This window comes from Balaenoptera acutorostrata, chromosome X (genome assembly GCF_949987535.1).
Source record: "Balaenoptera acutorostrata chromosome X, mBalAcu1.1, whole genome shotgun sequence".
Taxonomy (NCBI): domain Eukaryota; kingdom Metazoa; phylum Chordata; class Mammalia; order Artiodactyla; family Balaenopteridae; genus Balaenoptera; species Balaenoptera acutorostrata.
Window position 1 is genome coordinate 30,903,482 of NC_080085.1, and position 26,798 is coordinate 30,930,279.

Below are 26,798 nucleotides of genomic sequence, written 5' to 3' on the forward strand. Positions count from 1 at the left end.
CTTCTTTTACCTCCCAGATTAAGTACTTGCACTTGATTCCTTGCTTCAGATTCTGCCTCTGGGGAAACCAAAGGAACAAGTGACAAGACCAGATTTGTATTTCAGAACTACATCTCATGTGTTTGTATGCAAGACAGCCTAAAAGGGAGGAGACTGGAGGAGGACAGGCCCCTAGGAGGTTAGTCAGTGCATGGATACCTGTGCACAGTGATGACTAAGGTAACATCAGTGGGAAAGGTCAGGGAAAGTAAAGACTATAAAAGAAAAACTGAGTAACTGGATTCCAGGAAAGGGAAAGGAAGGAGTCACATAGTCTAACTCAGACGTTACCACAGAAAAATTAATTAGGGGGAAGTTCAAATTTGGGAACTGAGATGTTCCACTTGAGGAAGAATTATATCCTCAACTAACTCAGTAATGGTGGTGTATAAAAAGAAGCTATAGACTTAGAAGATAATTTAAAGACAAAATTGATAGGACTATCCAGCCAAGTCCCCTAAATATCAAATTCACATAAAGGAAACAATATTTGTAGAATAAAAAACATTTGCCCATGAAAGGTTAACATGAAGCTATCAATTTCTCTCCTTTTTAATTTAATCTATAACTACTTAAAATTAAGCAGTACATATGAAATGAATTCTTGATGGTGATACTGTAAACTGTTCTAACCAAAGGGTAGTTTGATATGGATAAAGATCTGTGAAGAACTTTTTAGTTTGAAATATAAGCTGGACACTGACTTTTCTGTCAAAATCTAGACTTGAAATACCTCCAGCCATCTCCTTGTGCCTGACAGGATGGAGAGGAGGGCTGCAATACACAAGCCTCTAATCAGAGATGGAAAGCAGGTGCAGGACCCCCTCCCAAAATATCCCCATTCTGCATTAACAATCATTTAGAGGAGGCTTTCTGCAGATATAACAGAAAGGAACATCCTCAATAATACAATTAGTGGGGATTCTGTCATTTAAAATCTGAATTATGAAAGACTCAGAATTTTCTGCAACTTGTCTTAAAGGCCATGGGGGAAAAAAAGGAAGCAATCATCCTAAGTCCCAGTGGGGCATAAAAAGATCTGCAAAACCAGACAATAAAAGAAAAGGACCCAGAAAAAGGCAACCCCTCTAATTTCACCAAGTCTTTAGTGAGAACTAGATGTCAGGTAACAGAATCTCCTCATGCATTATCTGTCATTGTCAGTTACACAATAAAAAACACGCTATAGTCAACTGTACTGGACATGTGCACAGTTTTCATGATGTGCTATGTTTCGGTCATGCTGTACTGATCAGCTTGTGGTCTTTATGACACCTTGAGTTGCTGCCATCCTTCAGGTGTTGCTCCCAAGAGATGGGGTAACTGGAGTTACAGGATGGACTCCAACTGTAGTACACAGTTGGCAGCTGAATTAAAAATTCAAGGCTGATTCGGCTCTTATTTTTCTGTGTTATATGTACCCAAGTACAGATAACTCGTGAAACCTCACTTGGGCTCTCAAATTAGATAGCTGCCCTGAATTGAAACCCTGGCTCTGCAACTTACTAGCTGGACAACACCGGACAATTACTTAACCTTTCTGAGGCTGCTTCTTCACTGATAATATGAGGAAAATAAATACCTAATCTTAAGACTGTTATAGCAGAGATAGCAGTGTGCTACAGGTCTAGCAGTATGACACATGGTAGGTGCTCAGTTAATTATTATTATCATCAACAGTATCATTATAGAGAACATCTTATTCTGAAGTTTAAATTTGTAGGACTGAAGGTAGAAGAGTTGTGGAACATAGGACAATGTTTTAGATGGGTTGCAGCGATGGCTAGCTCTTAGATCTTCTAGCAATTATTCAAGCAGGTAGCAAACCCACCCTAAATCAAGGACCTCAGAGAAAAAGAGAAGACAAGAAAACCTTTAAAATTTGTTTGGCTGTGTTTATAAGACTTAATCATCAGCTTTTAGTAAAAACCCTTTAAGAGTATATTATCTAACAGCAAGATAGTGTAGTTGCATACTATAGGCACCCAACATATATTTGTTAAATAAATGAATGAAAATATGGATATATGAAAAATAATCTTTACAACTGTTACTTTTTTGAGCTGTTTTGGTCTTAGATTTGTGGTCACAGGGAACTTGCTGCTTCATAAATTGCCAACAGAGAAATGGTTTAAGAAAAACCAAATTACAGTTAGCTAGTTGTTTTCATGCCTGTTTTTCCCTATCAGATTATAAGCCACATTCCTCAGTCTTCTTTCCATCATTCATTCAGCTATTTACTGAGTGCCCCAGAGTACCAGGCACTGCATATGGTACTGAATTAATGATGTAGTTCTGTGTAGAGATGTTTCCAAGTGGTAGTGCTATGTCTGTTTTGATTTTATGTACTGCAAGTTTCAGCAGAAGCAAAAAAAAAAAAAAGAATATTTCTTAGTTGAGATAAGTATCATTCCCTATGTGTGTGAATACCAAGATAAAGCTTAATATTATTTGGAGAAGAAAATATTGTGAGAAAAGCGGAGAAATACAGACCATTTTCAAGCAGACCAGGATGAGTAAAAACGGAAAATAGTCCCAAATACACATTTACAAAGAATCACTAAACTGGTGAGACAAGCCAACCACTAGAATAAGTATGTTTCCTAAGAAGCAAGCAAGATAAAACAACCATGATTTTTAGCTAGCATTGTTTCAAGTAGGCAGATTTTCCAACTTTGTTAATCTTACACCCAAATCATAAATGGATTATTATGTTTAATAAATATCTTTTCCAGAAGTCAGCTACAGGCAACTCTTTAATGGCTTTTTGCAGATGGGAGAGAGAAACTTTTTCATGACATGTTTCAAATAACCAGTAAGTTTTACCTTGCTTATATGCAAAGTGAACGCTAAACTAATGGTTATTTCAAAAAAAGCTTCCATAAGCACAGTCTCAAAAGAGAATGAGTAAAATTAAATCTCAGCACGTGTACAGTTTTAAAATGTAGCAGTATAATGCTCATTTTCGGTCTTGGCAGGTAGAATAATACTGTATGAATGTTGCTTTAGGGATTCGTCTCGTTATTTTATAACTTACTAATATTTGTGGCAGCAAGAGTTAAATCAAAATCTTTTTTTGACCAAATCCATTACCTTTAACTTATACTCATTTACAATATGTTTTCTGTTACAACCAGTGCTTATTTTCACATTTTCACAAATTTTGCTATACTTGGGAAAAACTATAGAACTTTATAAGAAAAAACTGGAACTTCCAGTTATTTCTTAAGAATGTTTATAATAGGTGCTTTAAACAACAGATTTCTTTATAGATTCTGCATATGCCATTATAGAGTAAGTTAAAGGCTAAATGGGATAGTAACTAGGTAGCACAATAATACTGGATATTTATAAGAGAATGTCTAGACTGTCTCTATATCTTCATAAATCAGAAATATGAGTATTCTAAAAATTATTCAAAACATAATTCCAGTTTTAAAGAACTGTATATCATTTCAGAACAATTTATCAAGAAATTCTATTATAATTGACTCTCTAATCACTATGTTAATAAATCCTAGCTGCAAAGATAAACTTATACTATAATTAAAATATCTAAGTTATTTCATTGTAAAAATAGGAAAAGAGCCGTGGCAAATCCATGAACTGAGAAATAAACTGGAGAATGATGGAATCTTTAGGAGAATCTTCATGTTATACTAAATGATTCACAATAGAGACCTTTATTACACGAGATCAACAATATAATGATATTGTGGTCACCGCCTAAGACTTCAAAATATTTTTTGTAGTAGTGTTTTCTACTCTATTAGAAAGTATCTGTCATGCTATTTAGCCAGTTTTATAGGTGTCTCAATACAATGACCAGTCCATAATAGGTACCCAATAAAGAGTGAATGAATGAATGAGGGATTCAGTAGTGAATGAACCACCCGTTTAGGATTCAGTAGCCTCCTAGCCCCAGGTCCACCAGTAACTACTACGTGATCTTGAGCACATCACTTAAGGGATTTTAATTAGATCTATTTCTACATTCTTTCAGCCCTGTGGACCGTTGTTTTTATGACCCTTGCATTCTGACCAGTCTTCATGGGTATAAGAAGATGAACACAAACAGCAGGGGGCAGCAGAACACTTCTGATTTTATATTTTTAGACCAAATGACCCTTCAAATCCTGAGAAATTTCATCTATTCCCATCTTTAAACAGCTTTAAAAAATCCATCTAACAGGCTAGATGGTTCTGTCAGTGTCTTCATTGTTGACAGTCACAGGGGCTTATTTTGCAGTCTTCAAATCAGATATGACTGACAGGGTAAATTGAAGGCACCAACAAGAATATTTCAGTTTCAGTCATTTATAAGAATATTTAAGGAGATCCTTATAAATGAAAATTAAACTCATATCAAATAATGTACTGGCCTTTTAGTCTTATAAGCCCCTTTTCTAAATAGCTCCCTGACTTTTAGTAAAACTTCCATTTTACCTGGGTTGATATTTTAATCCAAGCTGTGCTTCATAGAAAGATGGGTTGCTAAATTAATGAATATGCCATTGAACTCACACGATTGAATTGTCTGATGGGTCATGTTAGACGTTATGATTTTTCAGTATAACCATGTTTATTTCAAAACAGATTTATACCTTTAAGGGTACACATATTGTAATTTTTTTTCAGTTTTATGTCAGAGAAAAACAATTTTGCCTTAAGATCACCAAGGGGGCAGTAAAAGGAGGAAAAAAGTACTGGATGTGAAGAAAGACTTGGTAAACACATCTGCTGCAATTCCTAAGGCAACAGCCCTTGTCAAGAGCCATTATTTATTCGTGTTCTAGTTCGAAGTTTAGAAATTGCCACTGTGCTCTGTGAAATGCTTAACACACTGAAAACTGATACTATGATAAACCTGTAGCCAATTTACCTTAAAATATAACAAATGCCTCTTGATCTGTAGGTAATACAGCAACCACATTACTGTTTCTGCATGAGAAGGGAGGATGGTAGAAAGGTTCATGAAACTTTAATACTGGTTTGAAAGTAATGAATATATTTACCTGCTGCAAAAAGCATGACAGCAACAGGTCTGTAGAAGCGCCTTCGAGATCCCACGCAGATGGAAATCAAACCCACCAGGAATGCAATGAGAATGATGGCAGCACCGCCCAAGAGTAAAGCCAGAGTAGCAATCTGCCAGTCTGGAAGGAAAAAAGAAAGGCATTGCTTTTTTCAAGCAGTAAACTATGCTCAGCAGCAGTCACCTTGCTGCAGCTAAATAGATGTGATTTTACTGCATACCAGGCATCCTTTGGGATTTGAGATGTTTTGCAACAAAAATTACTATAAATGTCCTTATTCAGAAAAGTCTCCTACATTAAGCTAAACACAGTTGGGTTTTTTTTTAATCTTTTTTTTCCATGTACCCAACTCTCACTTATCCTTCCAGACCCACCTTGAAATCTTCGCTAAGCACAGTTTTTAGACCACAGGTTTGCCATGCTTTTCTTCCAAGGACTCTATTAAGCATTCATGCTAAATTGGTGCCCCCTGCACAACCTACTGTCATTATTATTATTATTTAATTTTCTATTGAGCTATAAAGTTCACAAATCGTAAGTATAGAAAGTAGAGAACTTGATGAATTTCATGTATATTTACACACCCACATAACTACCGCCCAGATTAAGATAGAGAACATTTCTATCACCCAGAAAGTTCCCTCGTGCCCCTCCCCAGTCAATAATTACCCTCCTACCCAGGCTACGAACCAACATTATTTATGTATTCAATTTGCCTTTTCTTAAACTTTATATAAATGGTATCAATTCTTTCATGTCTGGCTTTTAAGTCTGTATTTATTTTCTGTCTGGCTTTTATGTCTCTGATATTCAACCATGTTGTTGCATGTGGCTGTAGTACATACTTCGTTTTTTAATTGCTGTGCTTTCTTAGAAAGCCTTCCTTTGCACACACACACACAAAAACCTCAACTTTTTTAATTGCCTTTCTCTCCCCCCCCCAACTAAAACAACTCCCCCAGCAAATTAGCATCAGGAAGATTTGTTGTTTGTTTTTTCCTCTTCTCTTTCCTTTCATTCTAATCTTACTGTTGTATTTACCACCATAGGGATGGTTTCTGAAAGTAAGTATTCCCAGGGTGCCAGAATGGACACTAAGTGGCTCCTTGGCTCCTTTCTTCATTCACACACGTTAACAGTAAGCATATACTGACCACTTACTATGTGCAGGCCTCTGTACAGATACTTTGAGTCTCCCATGCCCTGAATGAAACCGAAACCTCGCTGAAATGTATTTGTTATTTCTTATAAAATAAAGATTTAGAAAGAGTATGACACAAAACTGGCCCATTTTCCATTTTACAAGAGTAGAATGTTCTCTAAGAAGTAAAGTGAATATATAAAAGCACTGTCCAGCTTAGGAAGCATCACAGAAAATGATACTGTGGAGAACATTCTTTCGTGGGTTTTGTTTGGAAGTCCCAGGCTGCCTCTTCTGGTCCTCACTTTAATGTATGTGCAAGAAATAAAAATAGACTTTAACCCATGGTTAAATTGCAATGCAGTCTATCCAAAGTCAAGAACTCATGAAAAAAAAAAAGAACTCATGATATTTTGATGCTGCACTCTGAAATTATCCCTCCAGAGAGCTCCCAAAGTGCACTCTTTACCACTGCAGGATAAGGGACAAGTAGAGGAACCTACAATGCCCTAAGATTTTCTTCTTTTATTTACACTTGTATAACCCTGCCTCAAGCATCCTCTTCCACATCCTATCCTCCTAATAAATTCTGGAAATACAGCTGGCACTGAACTAGAACTCACACAGCATTCAAGAAACAAACAAACAAGGGAGAAAACAGAACAAATCCATACTCCTTAAAATATAAAGATGAATCACAAAAAAGTGGAGAGCATTTTTTTATGCCATCTATTTGTAACAAAGCAATATAACTTCAAACAAAAGTATATCTGGCTTTCAACTAGAGTTTAAAAGGATAGCCATACTATGGGTTTTTTTGTTGTTGTTGTTCCATAAAAGCATGTAGCTTTGAATTAAAAAAACAAAAGAACAATCCTTACATTTGGAAGTCTCTAAATTTTTTTGAAAAAGTTTATGCATAGCACAATTTTATTACACTTTAACATAATAAAAATCCTTCTGAAAAGTTATAAGTTGAAATTTCTGAATAATAAATCAAATTTTCATTATATCTAAATGTTTGAGGTACAAAAAATAATAATAGTAGAATCAATCCATCCAGACATCAATCAAATTCCTGGAGGCTTTAAGAGCCAATGCTGAACATTTTCTTTTTGGAGTATTACTTTCATAAAATGATTATTGCTTTTAGCAACTTACTCCAATTTATTTTAAATAAATAAGAATTTTGAAAGCATCAATTTTGTTTAAATCAAGATACAACTTATTCACTCACTTTAAAAATATCTTAAAAATAAAAGCACAATAGATTGCTTTTTTCCAATAAGCTCTTTCACATAGCCCAAAAGGCATAAAATGCCATACATTTGACTATTTCTACTTTTCAATCCAAAATAAAACAGGAATTTTGATCACTTTTCTCTACTTTAAATATCCTCAAAGAATAGCTAAAATATATGTATTTATTTGCATTTTGTAAAGAACAAGACTAAGAAAAAAACTGGCAAACTTTCCCTCTAAAGGGCCAGATATTAAAATATTTTCGGCTTTGTGGGTCATGGTCTCTGTTGCAACTACTCAACTCTGCCGTGTTGTGTGAAAACAGCCCTAGGCAGTATGTAAATAAAAGGAGCATGGTTGTATCCCAATAAAACTTTATCTACAAAAACAAGTAGTGGGCTGTCAGGCAATAGTTTGCTGACCCCTGGTCTATACCTCATGTACCATTTTTATTTATTTATTTATTTATTGAATGTGTTTTTAAAAATTTATTGATTGATTTATTTTTGGCTGCATTGGGTTTTCGTTGCTGTGAGTGGGGGCTACTCTTCGTTGCAGTGCACAGGCTTCTCATTGCAGTGGCTTCTCTTGTTGTGGAGCACGGGCTCTAGGCGCATGGGCCTCAGTAGTTGTGGCACGCAGGCTCAGTAGTTGTGGCTCGTGGGCTCAGTAGTTGTGGCACGTGGGCTTAGTTGCTCCGCGGCATGTGGGATCTTCCCAGACCAGGGATCAAACCCGTGTCCCCTGCATTGGCAGGAGGATTCTTAAATACTGTGCCCCGCAAGGAAGTCCTCATGTACCATTTTAAAATGTTGAACTTTCGTTTAGGTAAAGGCCTCTCAGACAATAATAATTTCATAATGAAGTCAATTTGATTAATGAGTAATACAGGAGTGCAAAGTGATGCATATCCAGCATAACAACGGAAAACTGCAAAAAAATCCTAATTTCACATGTTGAATTTCCTTAAAATAGTAATACTTTATTTCATACCGAAAACCAATAAAATGCAATAGAAGCTACAGGAGAATAACAAGTATTAAAAGGGACTAGAACCTAATTAGGAGGGGAACCTCTTGTAGCAAAGGAAATAGTTCTAAAAAGTAGATGAATACAACCAGTTCTGACTTTCTTCTATATGTCCTATATTTAATTTTAAGTATTGAGGCTGTGGCTAATGAGAAAGTCACTTTAGACATAAAGTCAAAAAGGAGCACCAATCACCAGCATCTCCACAGTTATGATATTGCTACCCTTCCCTTTGGTCCACAACCATAGCTATGCCTGCTCAAACAGAAAAGCCATTTTATTTTCCAAGAGACTAGAATTGGGCCACATATGTCTGCCACTGTCCTGGCCAGAAGCTGGGGCTTAGACTGAAGTATTGAGGCTATATCTCTGGTGGACAGTGCCAAGTTTGGGGATTGCTGTCATTATACCCATTTGGAATGATTCACTTGGGCAGGTTGCCCAGGACCAAAGCTTTAACTCGCTGACCAGTTGAACATCAATCAGTAAGCTGAAAAAGCGGTTTGAAATGGCTACCATAGTCAAGGAGGCTCAGGGTAGTTTTCAAGGTTCAGCACTAGGCATATTGGAGCTGAGAACAGTGCACGTGGCATTGTGTCTCTTTCAGTAAACAGCAACAGAATCCACTGTCCAAATATTAGGACCTGCCTCACAGATGAGTTAAAGTCAGGGACTATGTAGATAGGTCTGATACCATTTTCCTCTTTCTTACTGAACAAGACTAGGAGATGGGGGAATAAACAAGTCAAAAATACTTTTATAGATACCCACTAATGGCCATTAAAATAATAGGCTGGGATACATGTTTACAAGGATATGTATTTACTTATCTACCAAATGTAGATTTAACAAGAATATATACATATAAAATATTTTGTTATATACTACAGGACTCGGGCAACTTTACATTAATACTATAATAAATGACTGGAAAACTATACACGAATCGTTTTTTCCATTAGAAGGTTTGCATGCCACAAATACTTGCTATCCCATATTCAGTGTTTGCAAAACAAAATGTCATAAAATTCTCAATTTTCAGCTCCATTTCTTCAAAAAAAAATCATTTATTTTAAGTTCTCATAATTGGTTAATTTCTATATCAATCTTAGTTCCCCTATTTTATAGCCCTCACAGTATTTAATCAGATGAAGTGTTAAGAGTCCTTAGAGATTTATTACTCGGCATTAGTTTTATACATTTCTATAAATGATATACTGATACTGTAGTGGAGCAGTGAACGTAAACCAGCTCTGCAGAACATCAGTGGCCATGGTTCTGTTTTACACATTGCAGTGCTCTGCACAATTAAAATTGGTCATTGTTCAATGTTGGGCCACCTGATTTGAAATCTGAGTTTGGTTTCTAAGACCTGAGAGAACAAGTGATAATAGGTTTGGAGGAAATAATGTACAACCTTGGTCCATAAACTTGTTAGGTCTCAAATGGGCTGGGAGGGATGTTTTGGATCCGGAAATGAAACCTGAAATGAGGCTGGCATAGTATATGTCAGGTTCCACTTAAGAGTATTTTGGCAAAACTGACACAGTGACACACCAGATGCATTGGAACTGCACCTACAAAAGCCAAGGCTAAAGATAAGTATGTGCTTCCCTATGACAGCTTTCTCTAACAGAAAAAAGATAAAAGAAAAAAGGAAAAAAATAATTTAAAAAAATATATATATATAAAAGACAAACACACAATGTTATGCTTTCCCCCGCAGCTACAGAACAAAAATTGGGCAGTCCATACGTCAAAACATCAAGTCCAACATTAATGTGCAACTCAGGAACTAAATTCAAATCCTCTTTCAAAGTATTTTTATTAGCGGGTGCCAGAGTTTCCAATGTCTATAAATGCTTTAGTATTCTGCAGAACTGTGCTGACTTACTTTACAATCTAATACATGAGACTGGCCTGAAATTGCTACTGCATTATGAAAATTCTATGGGCCACATTATAACTGCCAAATTGGAGAATTCACATTCCCTTGGGGAATTCACGGTCAAAATTTACTTCCGATTTTCAGGAAAAGCAAAATCTAAATGATGATACATTTCCCACACTTTTGAGCCAAGCTCAGTGTACCACACCAGTGCCTAAAGCTTTCCTCCACCCGTCTCATTTCAAAACCTTTAACTCATCAGACACTGGCTAATTTATTTACCTCTGTAGGTATTGTTTATACGCTGAGATTAGTTCTACTGTATGTAAATCCTTGAGCACACAATTGTCACTTCTTCTAGGAAATTAGATATAATTAAAAAGCAATGAAGAAACACATTTTTAACCTTATAAATTCAACTCCCACAGCAGGAGTGGGTGGTACTTCCCCGAGTGTATTCTAATATTTTAATGCACGATTCTCACTATTCCTATAATTCTCATCAGAAAGTAAAATATTGATTTTAATAACTTTTATAATCACACTGAAATGTGCCAGACAGGCACTTATATTTTTACCTTTGAATTCTCCAAAAGAATATTAACCAAAATGATATCCATAACTGCAATCAAAATCATTCACTACTCAACCTAGAAGAGTAATCTTTTCTGTCATCTTGACGCTATCTCACAAGCCATCCACAAGTTCTCCTTAAAGTTACTCTGCATGTGGCAGATGAAATGGAAAATCGGAACCATTTCTGAGTGAGTTTAAACTTTGTTTTCTTGGCTAAGTTGCATCCTGACCTAAATCCATCAGCATTGCGTTAATTTTCCACTGTTCCATGGGATACAGACACAAACAAAGGCAGCCAAAAGAAGAATCCGGATTCTAACTTCAATAATTAAAATGACCATCTCTTTTTTCAAACAACTAATATCAAAACTAACATTCACATTCAAACAAATATTTATGGCAAACAACTACGTCTTTCATAAAATGACAAACAGTATAGACACTGTGTGCACCAAGCTGCACAAAGTCAAGTGGAATGTCAGAGAAGCACCTACTTTAAAACCCATGTTAAGTTGGCAACAATATGATTTAAGTCTCACTCTTTAGGACCATTTATGGATAAAAAAATGTGTCAGAAATACAGCGCCAACCCGATTTTAAGCACATAAATGACCTCAGGTAACCATCCAAATACATAATGCAACAATTTTAATGACCAAAGTGCAGGTCAATTTTACCAAAATTTTGGAAAATTCTGGTGGTCCAAGAGTGCCGAACAGGTTATTAATTTTCAAGCCATGACAATTTTGTTCAAGACTTTTGAGTTGTTTTGTGTTGATGTTTGAAGAATACACATACTTTTTTCTTTACAAATAAAGGGGCACTTTAGCTGCTTCACAGAATTCTATCACAGTAAATTTGGTGGAAATGTAATTTATCATCTAAACACCATAACATACAGTGTTTTTTTTCCCAAATAAAACCATTGTATACACTGCTTAGCCAAAGCCCTACTATTAAAGTATGTTTCAGTATTTAGACAAAAAAGAAAGACACCATCGCTGCTAATGGCTGCTGTTTCTTACCAAGTATTCTATTAGAAAGATTTCGTTCGCATTTGATGGTAACTAGTATTATCTAATGGGTACTGGTATTTCTCAATAGTAATTCCTAATCATAGTACATATATAAATTTGTGATGTGTTTGTTACATCAAACATTGTTCCTTCTCCACTCTTTGGAAAAAACCTAAGAAGGTTACAATTTGGAAATCTTGGTTATTTGGAAAAACGAGAAGAAGAAAACCCATGCCAAGACTAGGAGTGGGTGACCTGCCTCTAAGCAACTAAAAAGCTTTTGTGATGGGTTTAGCGTAGCTAATAATCAAAGAGCAGATGGAAGACAGCCAGCCAGTTACCCACGATCAGAATTAAAACACCCCCCAGTAAATATGGAGGGATAAATTTGGCAAGCTAGTGCCCCCACCAGTTCCCTGTTAGCGAGCTTCTTTAGATGAGGGCCCTTCTTCTACCCCCCTGCAGAAGGTGAATTTATATTTATTTCCTCTTTTATAGTACTTCGTACATTTGTATTATTTCATTAATTTGTTTAAAAGAAACTTTCCTTCATCACCTTGCTCTCACCACCAGAATGACTAGCTGACTTTGTACCAGGACAATGCTTACTCCCTGCTAGGAAATCAATGAATATGTTTCAATGAAGTTAACTACTTGGATACATAGGAGAAGATAGAAAAGACCCTCCCGGGACATTTCTATCTCTCTTTAAGTCACCTACTAGTGCTAGGAAAAGACTCCAGGTTGCCTTCACAAAGCACTATGCATTATGATGAACATTTGGTTTCAGGACCATAAAACATGACAGAAATAAAACTCCTTCTGATGGAAATTTGAGTCCTTTTGAGGGGGTGCCTTTTCATGCATAGAGAATATGTGAATCGGAGTCCCAACTTCTATTTTTTAAACATCTTTTTGCCTAATACGCATATATTTTGTAAAGACAATCAATATTTGTGACCTTATCTTGAAACATGGCTCATTAAAACTATCATTTTAAATCTCACAACAGTTAATAAGCTGGTAGAGATAAAAATGATCTAGATATTCTTTTTCCTGGTTTTCTGGAAACCGTGGATGCTTCATTTTTGTAGGGGTTATTGTTTGTTTTGGTTTGTTTTGTTTTATTAATGGGAGTCTTTGGTGCCAAAGGCAAGACTACAATAGAACAGAAAATTGATGGTCTACTACTGTCTCAAAATCCCAAACAAATATAGGAGCAAAAAAGGGTAAGGAAGGTGTCCTTGTCTAATTTTCAAGGGAGATGATCCAATACTTTGAAAAGACTGGTAAGATTTAACTGTCCATGCCTTTGACATGTGAGGATGAAATTCTGCTTAAGGAAAAATCTGTCTCATGATAAATAAGTGTATCTTTAAAAAAAATAAATAAAGCCAGAATGCAATAGTAAGTTTTTTTTGTTTTTGTTTTAATCTTTATTTATTTTTTGGCTGTGTTGGGAATCCATTGCTGCTTGTGGGCTTTCTCTAGTTGCGGCGAGCGGGGGCTACTCTTCATTGCAGTGTGCGGGCTTCTCATTGTGGTGGCTTCTTTTGTTGTGGAGCACGGGCTCTAGGCGCGCAGGCTTCAGTAGTTGCAGCACATGGGCTCAGTAGTTGTGGCATGTGGGCTCTAGGGCGCATGGGCTTCAGTAGTTGTGGCACGCAGGCTCAGTAGTTGTGGTGCACGGGCTTAGTTGCTCCGTGGCATGTGGGATCTTCCCGGACCAGGGCTTGAACCTGTGTCCCCTGCATTGGCAGGCGGATTCTTAACCACTGTGTCACCAGGGAAGTCCCCCAGAATGCAGGAATAAGTTGATAGGAAAAATCAGTCTCTTGATAAATAAATGTATCTTTTTAAAAAAAATAAAGCCAGAATGCAGTAATAAGTTGATCCAGTGAAATTTATATGCATATAATCAATTTAAGAAACTTACATGGCTGGCTTCCACAGACTTTTGGAAGTGTTTTTCAACTTAAAATCAAGCAGTTGTTTTAAAGAACCCTATCATAGAGAAACTTAAAGAAAAAGAAGTTTTTGTTGATTTTTAAGGACTAGCCACGGTAACAATGTAAAATTTGATGATAATAAACATCTAAAACTTAATGGACTTATCAACATAAATGAGTCTATTTGAAGACTCTTAAAATTCTATGGGAAATCAAATCTTGGATGATAAATAATCTTCTAAAAAGTAGACAGCTGTTTCACATGTAGTCCTTAACTTCTTCATCCAAAGTTCCATACATGCTAGTATTCAACAATCCTTCAAATACCAAGAGATAGTTATCTGCAATATTACTGGAAATTCTGAAAACCCGCCCTGCAAAAATACTATGGCTAAGTACAATCTCTCTATTGAGTCTTTAATATTCTGTCTTGCCTTATTTTTCTTGTCCATGCAATAAATTTAATCGGGCAGGATTATTTTTTAAAATCTTTTCTACTCCAAATGTGCTGTGATTCTGTGATTCAACATATGGGCAATTATCAAGAGAAGAATCATGTTATTAAAATAATGAAAATACAAGCAAACAAAAAACATCCCTGCAACTCTCATACCTTTCTAGCACTACAAAACTTGGCTCCTGTATGGAATTGTTACATTTTAGTGTTCATGTACAAACCATGTCGTCAGACTAATACAAAACCTTCTAAGAAAGGCTAAAATTTTATCATGAAACATGAAGTAGCAAATTAAGAGTTCAGATTCTTAATCAGTTTGATCCTTGATCATTTGAGACTATAAACCAAAAATGACCTAAGGTTGAATATATAGAGAGAAAAACGTTCTCTGTTTGTAGACAGGTTAAGTTTTTGAGCTCATTTGATTCCAAATCTAGAGTAACCCCATACAAGCAACTAATCATTAAAGCCATGTGTTGGTTGAGGGCAGTTTTTGCCCCAGCCAAATGTTATTTATACAATTGATTCAAAGTTCTTAAAGAAAGAAGCTATGTAGTTGTCTTGGTTCTTCAGAGGCAATAAAGAAAGAATGCAGATTTCTGGCTAGACTCCAGTGTCAGACTATACTTGCAAATGTGGCCCAAGAGCATTTCCTATCCTACATGCTCTTCTACAATGTGACCTTGCCACTGCTCCATCAAGAAGCAAAGCCCAGTTCTCCTCCCCTGGAATCTGGACTATACATATGGCTCCTCTGTGATTTCCCAGGCTGGTTCAGACAGAGACTGATTCTCTTTGAACCCTTGCTCTCAGCAAAACTACTCATCCTGTAAGAAGTCCAACTACGCTGAGACCACCATGCGAGAAAGGCCAGTCCCAGCTGAGTCCAGCCTCCCAGCCATTCCCAACAATAAGTCAAACCCCGTGAAACCATTTGGAAGAGGATCCTGCAGTTCCAGATGTTCTAGTTTCCAGCCATTCAAATCACCCTCAGCTCCAGCTCCAGACTTCCTGGAGCAGAGACAAGCCATCCTCATTATGCCCTATCTGAATTCCTGACCCACAAAAGTCATGAGCATAATAAAATAACTGTCATTTGACACCACTAACTTTGGGGGTGGTTTGTTTTCCAGCATTAATAACTGGAACACTCTTGGAGAAAACCTGTCCCTACCACTGATTGAGAACTTGGTAAACTTACAAAAATACCTGGTCTCCTCAATAATATATGGAGATAACATTAGCTAAACTGCAAGTTTATTCAACACTGGGAATAATAGAGATGTCTGGCCCGGAATAGTACTGAATAAAAGGTAGCTATTAGACAATAATTTTGTGATCATGATTTACCAAGAGCACTGTTAAATGCAGGGAAGTACATATCAAAATTTAAATTTGAGACTAACAACATACTTCATTCAATGCAAAAAGAAGTTTACCACTTAAGGAGGAAAAAGCCCTCAATTATTGAAAAGAATTATCATTTTGGGTTTGCTTCTCTGAATATATAAGGAAGAAACGCAACCCTAATGAGCAGGTATGTTTGCATATTTAATCTTCATGACAAATCATCTGACGACAGTAACTGTATGAGGTCATATGATTGGTAAGTGGTCAAGTTCAGGGCAGTTTGAATCCAAAGCCTCATATATTCTTCACAACACTACTCTGCCCTCCTAGAAGATTATGTTATAATTTATCAGAGTTCATAAAGAAGTTTACTGTGATATTTAGGTAATATAATCCAGGGACTTATTTTGGAGCACCTACAATCCTTTTCACTAATATATCCAGTAGCACTTTGCGGTCTCACTAAGTGGGCTTAGTATTAAACAGAAACCTGAAAGTGATTCTTCAAATTTATTCCTGACAGTGGGCAAAATCTATTGCTTGAGATATGCTTTTGTTTGTTTTGGTTTTGTTTTGAAAGGTTTTATGAAAGGCCAGGCTTCTCACATACTCATCAAATCCCTTAGCTGACAAAGATTGATCTAAATGGCTCCCTGGAGATTACAATCATTCTACAAATGTGAACAAAAGAGGAATTATATCTGCCCACAAATTAAAATGTCCTTTGTAAAAGTCAATCTGGGGAACTTCAGAGTCTTAGGAGACCTTAAAAGGAAATCGTCATCAAGATCTTGAAATGTTATACTGGGTTTTCTCTGGATTATTAATCAAGAAAGTTTTGGTGCTAAGTGCTGCTCTTTGAATAATTTTCTACCAGTCTACGCTGTATAGGTTAAATAAAATTCCATTTGTTCTACTTCTGTTCTTTTTTAGGAAGCCAGAATAGAGTATAACTGTTGTGACCTCCAGGCTTGCTGAGCTATTTGTAAACATGAATCAATATCAACTAATTTCAAGCAACAAGCTGAACTTTCCCTGGAGTAAATCACATTGCAAAGTTTTCCAATGAAATTACGTTTCCCAATTAAGATATGGATTCAAAATATGCACAGATGATACACATCTGAACTCAGAATCACTGTATCTCAGATTTTCTAAGATTTGCAGGTGTTTAGGCAGTTCCGTTTATCTTAAACTACCACCCAAGACAGGTTTTCTTATAATGCCTTTTAAAGTGGATTTTTATATCACAGTTTTTAAAAAATGAGCTACATACAAAGCACTCTTAAAAGAACCCCTTGTCAACTGAAAATAATAATATTCACCTGTTATTAGCCTACAGCGCACTGCCATTTCAAAACTGCCAGTGACTCATTACAAATGCAGCTATTTTTAGGACAGTGCGCGAATGTTAATATTCCTTGAAAAAGGAACCAACTATTTAATCAAGTATTTTGTGGATGGAAAGATGGATAAATGCCACTTGTTATATTCCAAAATTACTCTCAGTAAATTGTGTTCATTTGGCCATCTGCACACCCTTACATTTTGCTTAGTCAGTAAATAACACAGACGTCAAAAAAGCAATCTGATTTATATGAAATAGCTACATATTTATAAATTTTAAAGAAGAAGCATAAAATTACCCTAGAGGTTATACAGTACGTTTGAGTCAAGTTTAGGGTGTCAGCTTTCTGTATACACTTGAGTAATCCTATTTGTACTAAGGATTCTCTTATAATTGCTATGGCTGTGAAACCCTATAATTATATTCTAGGAAAAAAGTTATCAAAACTAAATGCGACTAAGCAAAAGTCTAAAACATTACTATCATTTTAAAATAATATTTAAGATGTATTAAAAGTCTGCCAAAATCATCCTTAGAAATTCTGTGGCCAGCAGCCATGTGCGTACTACCTATTCTAAACTTCCTAACAAGCATACTTAATTTATTTATTTTTTTCCTGTTTCCACCGCGAATGACAGTCTATTAGCCATTTTCTCATTTGTCTTTTTGGGAAATTTACAGCTTAAAGATGAATGCCTGGATAGTCCCCCATACACTGAATTGGGACACCGGAGAAAAGCATTACGGTTGACTGACACCCGGATTACTGGTTCGTACTAGAAGTGCTGACGCAACCTGCAATACACCAGGACACAAAAGGAATGGTTCTGCTTTTGCTTAAAACCATAAAACAGGTTATAAGCGGCAAACGATGCACATTTGGTACCAAAATTAAAATGCGGCTTTAAAAATAATGGCTGAGGGGAAAGTTTCCGTAGGAACTGGGCCTAAGTAGGACATATCGTCATCGGTAGAAACATTCCTGAAATTTCTCTTCTGTATTTACAAGCTTGCCTCTTCACGGCAGTTTCAATTCTAATTAAGACAAAGGTTTTTAATTAAGCCCTGAAGATGCTGGTAAAGGGCCTTCAGTAAAACTGTCCTTGGTGGTTCCTCCTGAAGTAATTCATTTCAAGAGACAAAGAAGTGGATCTCTTAAAATCTTCAGAGAAGACATTTCCCTCCCTGCTTTCTGCTATTCAACACAGCAAACAGACTGAGAAAAGCTGCCTGCCCTTTGGAACGGGCAAGGAAAACATTGCTCGTTTCACTTCAAGCTTCCCCCTTGTTTCAGAATACTGGTGCACAGAAGCTTCAAGTGCACCGAACACTGTAAGAAAATAGACTTTGTAAAGTGGGGAGATGAGCGATTTTCCAGATTTTGTTTCCTTTCCTCCTGCATCCTCCCCGTCCACCACCACCTTGGGGAGGAAAAACGAACTGCTACTACATAAAGAAAGTCAAGAACTTGTTCCAGATAGCCTCCAACAAAACCATTTCCACCAGCCCAATTTGCTTCTGAAGTATACTTTTTCTAGGATGAAAACTATTTTATTTTCAGGAACGCAACAAGAAATAAATGCTGCAGTATGAGTTTCAGCAAGAGGGTTGAATAACGGGTTTAGAGGAAAAAATCAGAAGCTGTACCAGCCTCCTGATTTTTACCTTGCAGAGTCCTATTACAACTATATTTGCATTAAGCTTTTGTCTCCCTATTTCCTTACTTAGAGAGGAAAATAGCAGAGATAAATGGGTATGGAGGCAATGAAGGGAAGATTAGCAAACACTGCAGACGCGCCACAAACTCGAGCTGGCTTCTCCCCATTCCCCACATTCCTGGCCCAGAGAAAAGGATACGGGCCTGAAAAGAAAATGGGAGTTGAAGCTTGTTTCTCCTACCTATCTGAAAAGTCTTTATGCAATCAGGGGGCTATTATTTCAGGAGACAGTGAGAAAGGGGCAAAAGATTCACGTTGCTAAGGAGACGTGCTGGAGCTGGCATTCCTACATAAATTTCCATTTCTATTGGAGAGGGGAAAGAAAGCATATTTTCTCCAAAGTTTATTTGGATCCCCTGGTTACTGAAGAAAGGCATTTTACCAATTTATTTTATCTTTAGTTGTAAACAACCAACCCTGAAAGAATTAAAAGACCTAAATGTTGACCTCCCACTGCCAACCAGTCCCCTCCACAGTAAATTAAGAAACAAAGACGAAATCCTTCAATGGAAATTTTGAGGTAATATCAAAGAAAAAGCCTTTTGTAAACAGACAAATTTATGGAAGAAACTAAACCAAGTGCACTAATTTCTCTTATAACAAGAAACCAAAGACAAAAGCAAATCTGATTTTTGTGGCTCTTTGTCCTATTTCAACTTGCCTGGAACTTGACACGTTTCCAGTAAAGCTTTATAAATAGTCCCAGAGAAGACAGGAAACTGTCACGAAGGAATTTAATGAGTTTCTCAGGGGTCCGCGTGTAAGTGTGTAAAATCACAGCCTGGTCCTCTGCCTTTTATTCCCCTTTCTCTGCACTGACACCAGCAGCTGAAGAATCAAGATTAGCGAGGAATAGGGGTTTGCACCAAGAAATCGGAAGTTGTCAAATTTCTGTTAAGGGCGTAACATTGGGAGGGCAGGGGAAGGCAACCCGGGCTCAAGGAGAGAGTAAAACGGTAAAGGCCCTCCGTGACTACCTTATTCTCCGTCCTCCACCCCATCCCTTTGCTGTTACCAGTGCTGGCTGAATAAGCCACAACTTTCCAGGCATCTGTGAGTACCTCATGCAGAAGAGCAAGAAAGATCTGGAGGACTGAAGAGGCATTTGGAGTGGGAAAGAAAGAAGAGCAACCCTCAACCAAGGATGGTGTCACCAAAAAAGGCAAGGAAATTAAAGCCTGTCCCTCTCCCAACTCTTCACATCCCTCAAAAATTTAAGGAACTAAAATCCAAACCGAAACTCACGGGAAAACCCAGGTAAAGTGGAGTAGAACAGGCAGAAACGGGGGCACTCAGAGGTAAACTCAGGCAAATTCCTTCTTGAGAGAGAAGTGGGGAAGGCAGAGAGAACCCACAGCATCCTGGTGGGAATTGGGGCGCTTTTGCTTGTGTCTTTTTTAACGCGGGTGTGGAAGGCGATGCATTTTCAACCAGCCACATGGCCCTAGCCTTAAATGATAACAATTACCCAAAATAGCATACGTGTTACTCCAGAGCCCGAGGAATGGCCACGGGAAGAGAGGGCGTGGGACATTGCACTGGGTTTGGCGACCGGGACTGGGGAGAGGTGAGGGGTGGAGATCAGGGAGTTGGCTGGAGCTCGAGGATCCGCGAAGGGCCAGGATGGAGGGGGCGGACTAGGGTGGGGGACACACAAGGGAGAAGGGGAGGCGGGTAGAGGCGGTAGCTGTCCAGGCAGCGGGGCGCGGGGCGGTCCGGGGCGGGAGGCAGGGGTCGCGGCGCGCCGGGCCCTCACCGCTGCTGAGTGTGGACTCGCAGTGCCAGATGTCCAAGCTGGCGGGTTTCCGGCAGGACTCCCACAGGGACAGGTAGTACTGGTGGTCGGCCGTGACCCAGGCCGGGCTCAGCACGGCCCCCAGGTCCAGACACAGTGCCAGGAAGATGCACACCAGCCCGACCAGCTTCAGCGGGGTCAGCACCGACACGCGCACCTCCTCCATGCCGCTGCCCGCCGAAGCCATGTCCCGGGCGCCGCAGCCGGCCCGCCCCGCCGGAGACGAGGACGCCAGGAGGGTCCGGAGAGCCGGGAGCCCGACCTCCCACGGAGGGAAGCAGCCGAGCCGCCGCGCGCGGGGACTCGCTCCCTCGGGGATCCACGCGCTTTCCGCCGCACCACGAAGGTGGATCTGCGGGGCGGCCGGCTGGGGACCAGGTCGTGGGCAGCCGCAGCGACGCCGATCCCGCCGTGGACCTTCGCCGCCGGCCCCGCGCAGCGCTCTGCCCGCGCCCGCTCCGCCCCGGCGCTGCCCCGCTCGCTCGCTCCGCCCCGGCCCCTCCCCCGCTGCGGGAGGCGGCGCCGAGCGGGGAGGGGCAGCGGTCAGCACCCGGGCCGACGTCAGGCTCCGGCTCCTGGCTCCAAGCTCCCGGCGCGAGAGGCTTGCGCCCGCCCCGCCCCTGCCCGGTGCGCGCGGAATGGGTCCGCTCTCTCTCTGCCCCGCGTGCGCTGTGCGCGCGCAGCGAATCCTCTACCCTAGTGTTCTGCGCGCACAGAGCCCCATGCGAGCCCTCCTCCCCCGAACCGCTGCGCGGGGCAATTCCTCGAAGCTGCCTGGTCCCCGGCCCCCGGCCCCGCCCCTGGCCGCGCTCGCTCCGGGGTCGCCTGGCTTCCCGCCCCCACCTCCTCCCGTCACGTGGATTTCCTTTTCTTAGCGAGCTGGGGTGGGTCCTTTTCTAGAAGGCGTCAGCCGTAGATTCCTAGGTTTCTTGGGCTGTGGCCATTGGAGCAAAGAGAGGTTCTCTCTCAGCGATGTAACACACCCCCTCCCGCCCCGCCAATTTCTCATCCCGGGGGGATTTGGAAGAAGGTGGAGAAAAGTGACAAAAGGCATTTTGTTCTCTTTTCAAACTCAGGATGGACCCAGTCTTGGACGCGATCTCTTCCCCCCCGCCCCCTCCCGCCAGCTTTCCCTATTTCCTAACTTTCCCCGCCGGCCTACTGCGGCTTCTATTCTCTGGGCTCGCCTCCTTTCGCGCCCCCTAGGAAGGGCGGCGTGAAGCGAAAGAACGCAGGAGCTAAAACGGGAATGAGAGCTCCCACAAAATGTGATGTAAACCTTACTTGCTTCCCCGCTGCTGTGTTCTTTGCACGTTGTTTAAAACCTTTATTCATTCGGCTTTACATTATGCCAAGTGGGATCTGAATCCCTCCATGGCATTAACCGTTTCCTGTGCCCCGAAGACCTAGCCCAGGGCCTGGCATAGGAAAAGTGGCATATCTTTTAAGTAATGAATCTACGCATATTTACTGTGTGCTTGGGGCTAAGGATTAAGCCCAGTTCGACCTTGTCTCTGTTTTTAAGGAGACGCTCTATTTTTTCCCCCTGTACATGAGGAATAAACTCCCATTGAAATTGAATTTGCAATTTGTAACTGACTATAGATCAGCTTGTGATTGGTAGGTTATCTGTCTCCTGTATCTCTTTGACTACTTTCCCTTTTTCCTATAAAAGAAACAACTTATTGATAGTTCATTGGGGGTAGGGGTGTTCCCAGATCTTTCACTGTCTGAAAAAGTTGGGGAGAAACCCAGAAATAGTGGTTAAGATCTGAAGAATGGAAGAAATGCCTTCTCTCTTTTAATGAAACACCATCCTCAACGCTGCAGGAGTTCATACTTTTTGCGGATAACAGTTTCTTTTCTTCTAATCACATCTTTCCATAGGGCTGACTACATTTTGACGGAAGCAACATTTTGAATGCAAGAAACAGTTGAGTTAGTGTCAAATGACGAGAATAAGAACCAACCCAATGTGAAATAAAAACCCATGGTTTTCTTACATTTGTTCCCCTACCTCTCCATCGTGATATTTACCGCACTTAACAAAGAATGCTAGAGCACTCTGAGCTCCGGAACCTCTAACTTCCAACAGGATTCTTGGCCTCCCAACCTTCCAAGGAGAAAGAAGCTTACGTGCTTATCCTTGAAAACAGTTCCTAATGGAACACTGCAAAGTTATAAACCAGGACGATTAATAGGGAGGACCAGGCTTGGGATATCTTTCTTTTACCTGGATATGTGTTCGTGGATTTATAAGGTACATTTGAAAATAATATTTAAGAATATTTCTTGACTATGCCCTCAAAGTTATCTTTTTTTTTTTTTTCTCCAAGTTCTATCACTTGCCCTTTAATAAGTTCCAGTCCCAGTCTGCCAGTATTTTCTTTATCTTCGTTCCGTCTAGTTTGGGCTTCCTTCCTCCTCCGGCCTCACCCTCCCCTTGCTTCGTTTTTCCGGCTTGTACTAAACTGCTTACTTGAACAACTCCATCCTTCATTGTACCACCTATAAAATTGTCTCTGTACTGTCTCAAAAATTAGAAAAATAAGGCATTGTTAACAACAAAAAAAAAGCCAAATTCTCCTAAAATACTCCATTCCTCTTTTAATATGTCTAGAATTTGCACAGCATAATACAGATCACCAATCCTTAATCCTCATTTTAAAAATACAAAAAGCTCTCAAGACAGAAGGTTTTTTTTTTGTTTTTTGTTTTTCTTTTCATAAGTTTGTAGCAAACTCATTTGGTAAAAACAAACAAACAAAAAAACAAAAAACAATTACAAACTGATGTGAGGCTATTTATGGTTTTGGTTTATCCCACTTAGTGTGAATAAATATGGAGCCATAAACCCTGTTGGGTGTTGTCTAATTTACAACATATGAACCATAGCATCATTCAACAATCTGAAAAAGTTCCTCAATACAGCTGGCCCCAGAAGTTTCATATAAGGGATGGTGGGCCTGCATTTACTCTAAAAAGGGAAACGGTGGAGCAGAGATTCTAACCATAGTTAACATTGAATGAAAACCTACCAAAAAACAAAAAAGGTATCTGGCCAGAAGTAGGATGGGAGGTGACAGCTAAGGGGTGTGTGTGTGTGTGTGTGTGTGTGTGTGTGTGTGTGTGTGTAGGAGGGGAGTAGAAACAAGAATTGAAAAAGACCCATATCTGAGGGACTTCCCTGGTGGTCCAGTGGTTAAGACTCCACACCCGAATGCAAGGGGCCCAGGTTGGTTCCCTGGTCAGGGAACTAGATTCTGCATGCCTCAACGAAGATCCCACACACGGCAATGAAGATCCTGCATGCCGCAACTAAGACCAGCGCAGCCAAATAAATTAAAAAAAAAAAAAAAAGACCCATAACTGAGAAATGATATGGGCCTACATTGAACTGTGAAGAAAGAGTCCCTTGCTTAGGCGAATTTACTAGAGATCTCTTAGAAGTGATGACTTTTTGGCCCTTCATTATGGTGCCACACAAAGGCCAGACACCCCCTCTTTCACCTGAACCTAGCCTGGGCACCATATCACCATGGTCACCCCTATCCCTGGACCTCACGGGGGCAAAGGCTAAGGGCCCAAATTCTATCCCACGGTATAGGAGCTCCGTGAGAATTGGAGTCATAGAACTCTGACGTGGAACTCTGCCTGAGTTGTATAGCCAGGGAAAGGCAGGAAGGAGTCATTCCCAGACTCTGAAGTAAAGGAAGAGATCTGCCTCAGGCTTGCATCAGTCAGGCCAAAAAAACAGGGCAGCAATGTGAGAGGTGAAGTCAGATGGAAGAGATTGGGAAGTTTATTCAGAAAAGTAGGGAAGTGTCATGGTGGGAGGTAGAGGATATGGAAGAGATTGGGGGGGGGGGGAGGGAGCACGTTCCAGACTTTGAATGTGTCTTGAGAGAATAAAGAGGAGTAAATGTCACATTGCTCACAGCCTGTCAGCAAGGGCACCATCTCTACATTTGCTTAGCAGTTGAAAGGTACAACTACTAAGGTTCAGTCCTTTGGGATAACTCAGAAGGGATGTAATCAGTTAGGAAGGGAGAAATGATGTACTGTTTTCAGGAATGAGCCCAGCAAATCTCATACACTGTTCAAGTCACCAAACTTGTCACTGTCACAGCAGCCTCTGGTCAATGTCAATCCTGTGCCCCTTCTTTAGGTAGGCAGTGGGGAGGGGTCATCCAGTTTTTCTGAATCCAGGTCACCATCCATATAAAGTAAGCTTTATCCATCAGGGACAAGGCAATTTGGCTCTGCAATTTTAAGTCATGCTTCTCTTTCCAGCTGCTGGAAAGGTCTTCCTACAGCAGGCACTAGTTTGCTATAGAGAGGAAGAAATAGAATGGAGGGGAAAATTATGAAGCAACCGTTAAAAGATTAGAAATATCCACCAGCTGTTTGTCCAGTGTAACAGATAATAATGTTGGCAAAATAGTTTAGAAATTAGAAACAAAGACTACTTCAGTGGTTTACTCTCTTTACTATAATTCCATTCTCAAGGTCCATGCTAGAAGGATTCTGATGTGAGTGAAACCACGATATAATAAGTCATGCCTGCTATTTATGATAATTAATAAGGTCCAAGAGAGTTCCAGGTTATGGTGTGTTCTGTATTTCATTATTGAGATTTCTTCTGTTGTCGCAAAATTCTTGGCTTAGAGTTATCACAAATAATTGTGACTAATAATTACAACTTCTGCTCTTTTAAAAAAAGAATATTGATGAAAATGAAGAATTCCACATCCAAATAACTATATTCAATCATTTTCTAATGTCTTTTATGATTTAAAAATGTATAATATTGAATCTGTTAGATTTAAGTCAATAAGAGCACATTCATTGTTTCACATTATGTGTGAGTTTTGACTTCAAGTTACTTCTTATTTCATAATAGCACCTATGACCATAATAATTTACTTGCCCACAGAGAAAGGAAATAAATCATGAAAGGGAACACACAAGAGGCCACTGGAGTTGAAGGATGATTAGTTTTAAAGTAAATATGTTTATTGAAATGAAAGAAGTATGTCAGATGCCCGGGAATTAGAAATACAGGGAAAATCAGAATATTCCCAGTGGGATTAATTCTAAATGCTTCTTCCGTCTCTTTTTCAAGCTTCTATTTTCTTAATAAAATCAATTATGGCACAAGTTTTCCTCCATATTTATATTTTATTTGTATCCACTTAGAGCTTTGTGGAGAAATGACCAAGTATAAGCACTTCTAGTACTTCATGACTGCATTTTTTAAAAACATTTTATTGGAGTATATGACTGCATTTTTAAACTTCTGGTTTCTTTGTTTCTACAACTATAAATTGAAACTTTCAGTTACCCTGAAGCAAATGCATGCCTACCCACATATTCTCATCCTGGTGACATTTCAGTTATCCTTGGCCATCATCGTCAGGATACATCATTTCTACATCTCTCCTGGTGTGCCCCACGCTTGAGGACTAAATCAAAATTGGAACAATGGAAGCCTCAAAAATAATGGGGTAGGATGACCAGGTTTAGATTTTGCTTGGTGAAGCTCGAAGGGGACTAGTATTGAATCATGACTTGGGTTTGACTTAAACACAAGTCAAGGGAAGTTAGAGTAGAGATGGATCATCATCATTAGGAATCATCATGGGAAGTTGTTCACATTTTCCATTGCTCTCTTTGGAGCCCATTAGCTAAGCTTTCTCTGTGACTTTAGATTTCAGTCTAAAGTCATCTTTGTGCACTTCTTGCTGGGTTTTCATAGAGACCTTTTACTCTTGGACATTTAAATGAAGACAGCTGTGACTTGATGGAAAAATTCTAAGAAGTGCCTGCTTAGAACCTCCCCTCCCAAATTAGACTGCAACAGTGTCAGTTTTTCATCTCAAAAATAGTTTCATCCATGATGGTTGGCACTGTTTTATCCTCTCCCATGTGTTTATTTTTTGTAACATAGATGATCTCAAAATTGTTGTAACTGGAAGCCCTTACAAGCGCTCTCCTGATAGGGACTCTGTAGTGTAAGAAAGTTCTCTTTCATTAGTAAGTGTAGATCCCTTCTCTGTTTTGTGGCCTGAAGCACTCACACTCACGATGGAAAAAAATTAACCCCAATTCATACATCTCAAGTATAGCAATGGCTCAAAGTTAATTGAAGGAAAGGCTGAAATTAAAAAAGGATTAAGTAGAAAGGAGGGTACCTGGAGCAACTGATATTCAC

General features: G+C 39.3%; 1 protein-coding gene across 1 annotated transcript in view; it reads right to left on the bottom strand.

Annotated features, from left to right (window-relative positions):
• The window catches only part of TMEM47 (transmembrane protein 47), a 29,680-nt gene extending 8,774 nt beyond the window's left edge, over positions 1–20,906 (bottom strand). The window contains exons 1-2 of the mRNA XM_057538010.1: positions 20,546–20,906; positions 5,055–5,195 (exon numbers count right to left, since the gene is read on the bottom strand). Of these exons, the coding sequence (XP_057393993.1) occupies positions 5,055–5,195; positions 20,546–20,771 (367 nt within the window). The 5' untranslated portion in view covers positions 20,772–20,906. The remainder of the gene's footprint in view (positions 1–5,054; positions 5,196–20,545) is intronic.
• Between the last annotated feature and the right edge of the window lie 5,892 nt (positions 20,907–26,798).